The sequence below is a fragment of the Alosa sapidissima genome, chromosome 20, assembly GCF_018492685.1.
Source record: "Alosa sapidissima isolate fAloSap1 chromosome 20, fAloSap1.pri, whole genome shotgun sequence".
Taxonomy (NCBI): Eukaryota; Metazoa; Chordata; class Actinopteri; order Clupeiformes; family Clupeidae; genus Alosa; species Alosa sapidissima.
The window spans coordinates 23,106,702-23,116,726 of NC_055976.1; the positions used below are offsets into that span (position 1 = coordinate 23,106,702).

General features: G+C 42.3%; 1 protein-coding gene across 1 annotated transcript; it reads left to right on the plus strand.

Moving 5' to 3' along the window:
* Positions 1 to 5,146: 5,146 nt before the first annotated feature.
* On the plus strand, positions 5,147 to 6,922 carry nkx2.5 (NK2 homeobox 5). The gene is made up of 2 exons (XM_042074594.1): positions 5,147 to 5,622; positions 6,047 to 6,922. Exons 1-2 carry the CDS (start codon positions 5,286 to 5,288, stop codon positions 6,655 to 6,657), a joined length of 948 nt encoding a protein of 315 aa, XP_041930528.1. The 5' UTR covers positions 5,147 to 5,285; the 3' UTR covers positions 6,658 to 6,922.
* Positions 6,923 to 10,025: the final 3,103 nt, after the last annotated feature.

Consider the following 10,025-nt stretch of genomic DNA (forward strand, 5'->3'; position numbering starts at 1 on the left):
ATTTAATTGACCAAGGTCAGAATGGCCAGCCCAGGAACCTAGACATCAGCAGAATGCAGAGGCGCTAGACAAAACCAAACCCCCCCCACCACCCCACCCCACCCCAGCTCATGTCCAATCGACTGGCGGCATTAGACGTCCTACAGGGGGCAATCACGCTAACCCGGCGTACAGTGATGGGCCGTCTGATCCTACGCCAACGTCTGCAATAACAAGCTGATGAGGAGAAACCATCGTCCACTAAGGGGGGGGGGTGAGGACAAATGAAGTGATGATGGACTGCACAGTTCCCTCAACGTCTGCTGTATCCCCCCAACCCCGCCCCACCCCCACCCCCACCTCCACCAAGTGATGCAACTGTGGCCATTTTCACACCTTCTCTGAACAAAAAGGCAGTAAAATCTAGAACATTTCCCTTTCATTAAAATGTGTGAGGGTTGATATCTCATTAGATGCTACCAAGTTTTTTTTCACTCCCCCTCTAACTTATATTCACATGGAAAATTTTAGGGCTTCCTCTTGATTGAAGAGCTAATTTGCAATTACATCTGTGGCCACAAGATGGAAGCACACACAAAATATCAGTACCAGCAGACAAAATCAAACCAAGAAGCCCCTTGGGTAGTTACTATGTGGGTGAATATATGATGGGCATCATCAACAAATAAAAAACAACCTGATGACTATGCATAATATTACAGACATACACAAATGACTACGCAAACACAACAGGACTTGATACTATAGGGTTATGGCACCAATGGCGTGACTGAATACAAGCACATAAGTAGGTCTGATAATTACATTTATAAAAGAGGGGGCAGCAGCAATCCCATCTCTGTGTTAGCTAGAGATTCAATGACCATGCCAAAAATACACTAGCAAAACTTCATCCGTACATTTTTTTAACAATGTGTGTGTGTGTGTGAATGAGATGTAATGTACACCATTCTGTGTGTCAGTGCATGCGCGTATTCGTGTGTGTGTGTGTGTGTTTGCATGTGCATTACTGCATATGTGTGTAAAACATGTCCTTGGATTTCTAAAACTGCTCCCTAATTGATGCTGGCGGGACAGAGTGAACTCTGAAGCATGGGTCAGACAGGTGGGTCATAAAAGCAACAGCAGCCTTCAACTCTTCTGAATATCATCGTGGCACAGTTGGGACACACACACACACATACACACACACACACACACACACACACACACCCACACACACACACAGCCTTCACCTCTTCTGAACATCATCGTGGCACAGTTGGGACGGAGCTCTGACACGCTGAGCAGATGCATCGCCATCCGGTCAGCCAGCCTTGGGCTGAGATTACTGTCTGAAGCAAAAGGCTGGCGTTGTTGCGTGATGTTCAGAAGATGAAATCTTATGCCATTATATCTACAGGGTCACAGCTTGTGGCCAAGAAGAAAAACACACTTAGTTTCAAAACCCTAGATATGCTAACACGCACCCTTTTTCCTGGCTTACCCTTTTCTTGTGTAATTGCATTCAGTTTGGGTTGAGTTCAACTTGATGTCCTCAAAACTTTCGAATATAAAAAAAGTCAAGACTTCAGAGTATGATCTGCTCAAACCACTATGAATTCAATTCCATTTTTTATATTAAAAAATATATAATAATTTGCATATAAAGACTTTAATTCACCAAACTTTTCAATTCAATTCAACAAACTTTTCTTTTTTATCCTTTTATCTTTTTTATCCTATATCATTATAAACTGTATGTCCTTCATCTGTGTGTCATTCCATCCTCAGTGGTTCAGGCAGGACAGGTACATCATTGTGCGCTCATATATTCTAATGGAAAATGATTAATTGCTCAGGAGGTTCTACCCAGAAGCCTTTGCATTTTGGCACAGTTTGAGATCCAGCAACACCAGACATACCTTAACTACACTTAGGCCTACTATAATAGTACATAGTACATACTTACAGGCCTACTATTTTCTCCTTTTTGTAGATAGGAGCTAGTGTCCATGTCAATGCATTTCTTTGGATAAAACAATGGAAAAATACATAAGCCTATACATGTACAAATTATTTGTTCATTTCAATTATTAAAATATTGTTTTTATTTATTTATAAATTCTGCAGCTAAACTTAGGGCTGTGTCCTGTATTTAACCCTAGTCTTAAACTTAAAAAGAACTTCAATTAAAATCTCCATTTAAAAAAAAAAAAAAACTTTTTCGTGTAAAACTAACCTTAATCCAAATACAAAAACCGCCCCTATAGGCCTCTGTTAACAAGCATGCGAAAGTGTAGAGAGAGAAATAAAATCTTTCAATTGCCATGCCACTGTTTTACAAATAGTTAGACCCATGCATGATTATTACAATAATTATCGACACTGACAAACATCAAATTAATTGTTTCCCAATGTTAGCCAGTACTGCATATCCTACGGTGACCCTGACATTGGCGATATCTAGTTTAGATCATTTTGGTCTAGATATCATCAGCAATACAACGAATATGGCATAGTTGATGTCTGACAAAACATCTGCAACATGTCCAAAATCACTAGTTGACATGGACTATAAATCAGTCCCATCACTCGAACGGACTCCAAGAGTAAATTTAAACAGAAGCACAAGGCGACCACAGAAGGCGACCATAATCTAAATGATCTTCGCTATCTTAACGTGACTTGTTAGGCTATATATCTCTAGAGCGTAATTAGCAGCCATTAGGTAGGCGTCAAGCACCATGGCCGAGGTATTAGGCCGCTTGATTGACAGGTATTGAATAGCGGAAAGCCGCCAGCCCTGACTAATACGCTAGGCGTCCATTTTACACTCCGAAACGGTAACAGGAATGGACACTGACTCATTTAGATAACATACCTCAACCCATTTCACCCCTCCGCCTGGCAATATTATCAACAGGTCGTCCTACAGGAAGTTTTTAAGAACCGGTATCTGTCTCTTTATCTGACTCGGGAGCATGCTGCTGAAAGACGCATAGGGAAGGAGTTTAAACGGCCCATGTCATGTCAAGTCATTAGAAATGACCTCCCTCATTCAATGTGGCTTAAAGAAAATTATTTTTTTGTAATATTGCCTACCGCCCAAAGAAATCCTCTGCGCATGGCATTATTCCAAAGAACTTGTTGCTATTGACAATGCTCATGTCCATTGTGAAAGTCCATACTTTTTATTACTTTGGGTTATTGCAAACGATTTATGGTAGGCTACTCTAACAGGCAAAGTAGCCTAACCTAAGCCTATCACTGAAATATCGTTTAAAACAAATGCCGACCTCAATTGTGGGCTAATGATGGGTCACCACCAATGAAAGTTCGTGACGCAGGTTCAATGGAAGCGTAGAAAGGTCCATAAATCATCTTGATAAAAAGCAGTTTCCATAAGCTGTGCCCCACGTTTACTTTATTTCACCAATTATTGTTGCGATAGACACGACAGTGTTGACTGTCTCTTCCTCAGGAGTGCTTACGTTCATTCATCAGCGGAGGCCTTGCCCGCGCCGAGGCGTGCAAATATTCTTTAAAACTATAAACACAAAACTCCGGGACGGAGACAAGGAGACCATTTACTCCGCTGCAGCACTAAACGTTAGAGATAAAACAAGCGATAATAGTGTCTGTCTCCTGAAACCGTCTGCACAAGCATCCCCGCTGAGTAAGAGCAGCTTAGACCTCTCCCTGCTCATTTACACCCTTCGAAGGTAGCCTTTAGTTGGCCTTCAATAGGGGCAATGCCATGATCATTGTAGAAACAAAATTAATTTATTTTAACAGGAATTATATGCCGGCCAGGGTTGTGCACAATTCGAATTGCAATTCTGCTTCCTGTTTGCTACCAATTGAAATGCAAGTGAAATTCAAGAATTTAATTGGAATTTACGAGCCAGTTTCAATTCAATTCTGGAATTTTGCACAAGCCTGATGCCGGCCCATCAAGTAGGCCTATAAATAGTTCTGAACACAAATAATAGATAATACACGGAGAAAGTTTTTGCTTTGTGGCTGAAATAATGTCATATTTTCAGATATTTTATAGAGTTCATGACAACAACGCTATTTTAGAGTTTATGTCAATAATGCTTACTAATGGCCCTTAATGAGACACGTTGCAGGACAAAGCTTTTGGGAACAACCCTCTAAACCATTTGCACGGGTCTATTTTCGAAAGAAGTGCCAAACATGCTCCCCGGCAGTTCGGCGTGGGTGGGTGGGTGGGAGCTTGTTTGTTGTCATCTGTTATCACGTCTTGATAAGTCAACCTGTGGCTCCAGGATCTGTCGGGGACAGACAGTTGAGTGTGTTACTGCAGGTTTCAGGTTCCACCGTAGCGCCAACCTGTTGCTTCCTGATGAAGATCTCATCCCCGGCGACTGCAGAGTTTCTCCTCGTGTCTGCAGAGTTTCCCCCAAGGATTAAATAATTAAGACGCACCCCAACCACACACACACACACACACACACACACACACACACACACACACACACACACACAGGGGGCTTAGTATTATATATTAAGACTAGGCCTCCTACAGATTGTTTAAGTGGATTCCTGAAAACATGAATTAGAGATTATTTAAACTCGCAATTTTAACATGTTAAGAGTCTGATAGGCTACCAACCCTCAAATTCGTAATGGCATTCTGGCTCACTTTCTCCACTAGATCTCTAGTTGGGTATATTTCTCAAATATCTCTGATTGTCACCCTATGCATAGGCATAGCTATTTTATAATTACTATCCTGTTATCTTGTTCAATCGTTATATAAACTGTAGCCTAACATTAAACAGACTACCTCTGTCTATTTTTAATGTGCCAAAGGTCACCCTGTAAAACTATGAAATTAACTGCTGCCAAAGCATAATCATTTTCCAGCATTTTTTTAATCAACAAACTCGAGCATAACCTAGAGACACTCTAAATTACAATTGGAGGAGTTCAGAGCAGTTGGCATCATGCGGAATTTAAAGCCAGGTCCTGGCGCTCTTTCGTGCATGCATAGACATGTAAGGTTACCGTCTGCGCTACTTTTTGGCGTCACCGGAACTTCAGTAGCCAATGATGGGCAGCGTTTTTTCCCCCTAACCTCAGCCCCTCCTCTCATCACCAGTGTACACCAACACACTATTCTAACAACCCCAAAGAGTTACAATCAAGAGTTGACCGGGAAGATGCCCACTGCTCTCAAGACCCTCTCGACAAAACAAAAGAGGGCTTCTTTCCCAAGTGGTGCTTTTTAAATTTTTTATAGATTGCTGGCTCTGGTATTGCAGTTGAAGTGTTGCATGGCTATGTTTTCAAACCAAATGACTTCAACTCCCTTCTCGGTGAAAGACATACTGAACTTGGAACAGAACGAGGATATGGTGTCCCTCGATATGTCGCCCAGGCTGGACACAGCCCTCCCGACCTCATCCTGCATGCTGGCTAAATTCAAACAGGAGCCTTTCCTAGAGATGCCAGCCGGAGTTTCTCTCTTTAGCGAAGACGACAATGACGCTAAAGCCATCAAGAACACCTCGCTGAACTTCGCCGCTGCCTTTTATGGGAAGAACTTCTTAGAAATGGATATTGTCAAAGAGGGGAAGACGGACGAGGGATTTGATGAAAAAGAGCGAAAAGGTGACACATTTACTGAAAGTGCATGAAGTGACTTGTGTGAATAGATTAATTTACTCTAACAAAATAATCAGGCCACCCTGAAGCCATATGCAGTGTTGGATGACACAGACGCAGATAGATACTCCACAAAACATGCGTCACTTTCATCAAATGAAAAAAACGTATTCCAAACATGTCCATAATTATGTTAACACATAATGCATGATAAATAGTGATGTTGGAGATATTCCTGTATATTTGTAAAATTGATAACACTTGCTAACTGTTGTTAAACATCACGCGTAGGCCTCAAAGTGACCCGTATAAGATGGCCCAAATACACATTTGTAGTCTAAAAAAGAACACATTGGGCTTGCATGGTTGTTAACACTGCACTGAAGTTGTATCTCATTCTTGTTTCCTCTGGGACCATGTTCTCCATTAGATTTATACCCTTCACAAGATGAACCAGGGGAAGAAGTTAAACCCGAGGACTCAGACCGCCCCAAACAGAGAAAAAGGCGAAAACCGCGGGTCCTGTTCTCCCAAGCGCAAGTGTACGAGCTGGAACGGCGCTTCAAGCAGCAGAAATACCTCTCTGCACCCGAGCGAGATCACCTGGCTAACGTGCTGAAGCTCACCTCAACCCAGGTGAAGATCTGGTTTCAGAACCGCCGCTATAAATGCAAAAGACAACGCCAGGACCAAACGCTGGAGATGGTAGGAATTCCTCCACCTAGGCGCATCTCTGTACCCGTCCTGGTCCGGGATGGGAAGCCATGTCTGGGAGACGCATCAACGTATAGCACTTCATATAACGTGGGCATTAACCATTTCACCTACAACACTTATCCAACTTTTAGTAACTACCCGAGCTCCGGCTGCAACACAAACTATACCTGCAACTACCCCGCTGCAAGTGCCATGCCTTCACTCCAGCCCTCATCCACCAACAGTAACTACATGAACTTCGGAGTAGGGGATCTCAACAACGTCCAGAACACATTTCAGTCCAACAGTGGCGTATCATCTCTACATGGTATCCGGGCGTGGTGAGACAGACCCGGGGTCGAGTCACCGGAGATGCAAGGCCATTTTCGGCCACGAAATGACATTTTACGCATGCCTTTTTTTGTGACAGCAGTCTATTCTTCATATATATCCATTTAAGTCAGAAAAAATATTCAGTATTATCTCAAGTGTGTGTTGGATGATTTTTTTGTTTATGAAAGATAGTGATATTGTCCATTTCCGCTTTCTGTAATTGGTTGGAGATGGCTTTGAGGGGGTCTTATTAAAATCACAAATATAGGATTATCGACAGAGTGCATTTGCGTTTCGATTTTGTTTTCAGTGCGCGTTTTTAGTATGTGTGTGAAAATGTGTAAAGAGAGCGTAAATGCTAAATTACAATCAGACTTAAAAAGAAATCCCAAACCCAATTGATTTAACATTTTCTGTGCCAAACCGAAATGTAAACATAACTTTGAATATAGTTGAAATAGTTGAATATAATCACTTGTATAGCCTATGTGCTGTTTAGTAAGCTTAAGTGCATGAGTAAGTAAATGTTTTATAAATTGTTATGTGTACAAAGCATCACAAGGTTTTACTAAGTAAAGTCGTCATATATATATTGAAACTTTATATAATATATAATATATTGAATTGTTGAAAATTAATTAAAAACATAATTTGAGAGTAGCCTATATTGTAAATCAATAATACACACTAGACACAAGTTTGGACACTTAGAGATTTACATTCCACTCCATTATAGACAATACCAGATGAGATGATTTGCATTTTACTCAGGGCAGCCGTTTTCAGATTACATTATGTGCTTACATAATTGCAAAAGGGTTCTCCAGTGTTTTCTCAGTTAGCATTTTAAAATGATATCAGATTAGTAAACAGAATGTGCCTTTGCAACATTGGATGAATGGTTGCTGATAATGGGCAATGTAGATATTGCATTAAAGATCAGCCTACAACAGTCGAGAACCCTTTTGCAATTATGTAAGCACAAATGTAATTTGAAAACTGTTGCCCTGATTAAAAATCAATGCAAATCATCTCATCTGATAATCTGTCTATAGTGGAATTGGCATTTATAAGTGTCTCCAAACTTTTTACTGGTAATGTGTGTGTGTGTATGTATGTATGTATGTATGTATGTATCCAGCCTACACACATTAGCCTGCAAAAAGAAAAGAAAGCAGCATGCTTGATAAAAACGCACCACCATAAGCAGTTAAATATTGAGAGCCTTTAAGGAAACCTGCACATCAGATTGATTTTTTCTATGCGAAGATTTTTTTTTGCTGTAATGCAGCATGACACGAATAGCCTAACATAATGTGTATTTAGTTGCACAGGACAACATGTGTTTTTATGCCAGATTAATCATGCAGGGTTAGCAATTTGATTTTGCAATTTCAACTCGACAGTATGGGCGAGTTGTTTTCGGAAAAGCAAATGTGTGAAAATACGTGTTATTATTATTATTATTATTATTATTATTATTATTATTATCTAACAAATAATCTAGCTAATATACTACACTGGTCCAACAACATGAACAGGCCTTCCTGGTGTGGTTAGCCTATTCGGTTAATTAATTCCCTTCTCAAAGTCAAGTAGGTGTGATTTAGCTAAATCGGTCATGTTAGACAAGTGCTTTGGATTTATACATTAGCTCGTGTCAGAAAGATTTAACACAATCCCTGTCTAGGTTGCGTATGTTTAGTGTCAGGTTAAATCGTTCAAGTGGCTATTAAGGTGTTTCATTCATCTGCTAAACCGAAAGACAAAACTGAGTTAAAGTTTGAACAATTTTACAATAGTCTGTCAAACAAAATTCACAAACGAGACATATGTTGTAGGCCTAGTCGTTAAGTAACTCGGTTATTGTTTAGTCCTCGATTTAACTCGTAAAAGCTAAATCGGCGACACGACACGACTATAAAACAGTGACAAATAAAATGGAGCATCACGCCGTTAAAATATATAGAAAAGACGCCCAGGTGACCCATGGCTTTTAAAATGTTTAGCTCGTTCAGCGAAGTTGATTTGACAGCTTGTCAAAGTGAAGCGAGGTGACCTCAGGCAGACGAAGCGTCTCTGTGGCGTGGACACCCAACCATTCATCTCCAGATGACAGCCAGCTTTCCTTTATGTCGCCAGAAGATGGGTTCTCTCCGAATGCAAAAGATCTCAACCAAAACACACACACACACACACTAATGCAGCCTCAAGCCAAGATCATAATCTCAAAATCTAAATCCGTCAAAAGCAGAAAGGAGGCTACACTGCTTTCTCTCATCCCAGTCAACCTAAAATACCCCATCCACTGAAAGGCATCTCTGAGAAACATTTATAAACAAGATCCAACTCGGTGCTATTCCATTATACTGGACTAGGCCACATGGCTGCAGAACTGAACAATGGCTCATTTTTGCTGGTCGGGTGCATGGTGGCGTATGTGTGCTGGTTGAGAAGTTCTTGAACCTGTAGTAGCAGAACACAATTGCTGCCACTTTAACGGAGTAGGATATGGTGCTTGGGCATCTCTTTAGACTCTCCACACATAACAGTAAACATCCTGCCTTTTCTCAACGGTGCCCTAGTGCTGTGGTGTTCCAAGTGCTGGGGCCCAACCAAGGGACCTCAACTGGGGGGGGGGGGGGGGGATGGGGGGGGGGGGGGGGTCCCAGCGACGCACAACAATATTCAAAATCGAAAATGCCTGGGCAATATTAGGGGTTGAGAGAAAGGTCACCAGAGCTCCAGCGTTTGGCCTGCCTCCTTTTTTTCCCCTCGAGGTGCTGAAAAGAACAAGTCAGATAGCGAGACCACGCTGCTCCCAAAATAACCAGCTTCCCTCGTCCTCTGCCGCCGGTGGAAAGAAAGACGAGGGGTGGAGGTGGGGGGGGGGGGGGGGGGGGGGGGGGGGGGGTGGAGAAAGAGGGAGGGCTGGAGGGAATGAGTTCGGGGGGTGCAGGGGTGCAATAATCTGCTTTTCCGGGTCTTATCAGAGGAAAGACAGGGACGCATGGCGCTCTATCACCCAAGCTGTGCGATAGGCCCTCTGGCTTTTCGGAGCTTTTCTCCCCCCTACCCAACCCCCACCTCCGTCCACCTCCGTCCACCTCCTGATACAGGGTTTCTCCCCGCTCATGGGCACAGGCGGCTCTGCTGGAGCGGGGGCTGTCCGGGCGCAGGTCTCTGCCAAGTTAATGCCACGCAGAATCACTGGCAGTGCAGGGAGTTTAACTCAACAAACGCGCCTGACAGACAGTAGGTGTTATTGTGACAGCAGACAGAATGAGCAATGCACACCAGGGAAGGCTAGCAAAGCTGCCCGCAATTCTGACCGCGTCAAATAACTAAGACACCATACTAGGTCAGAATGGCTCTGAAAT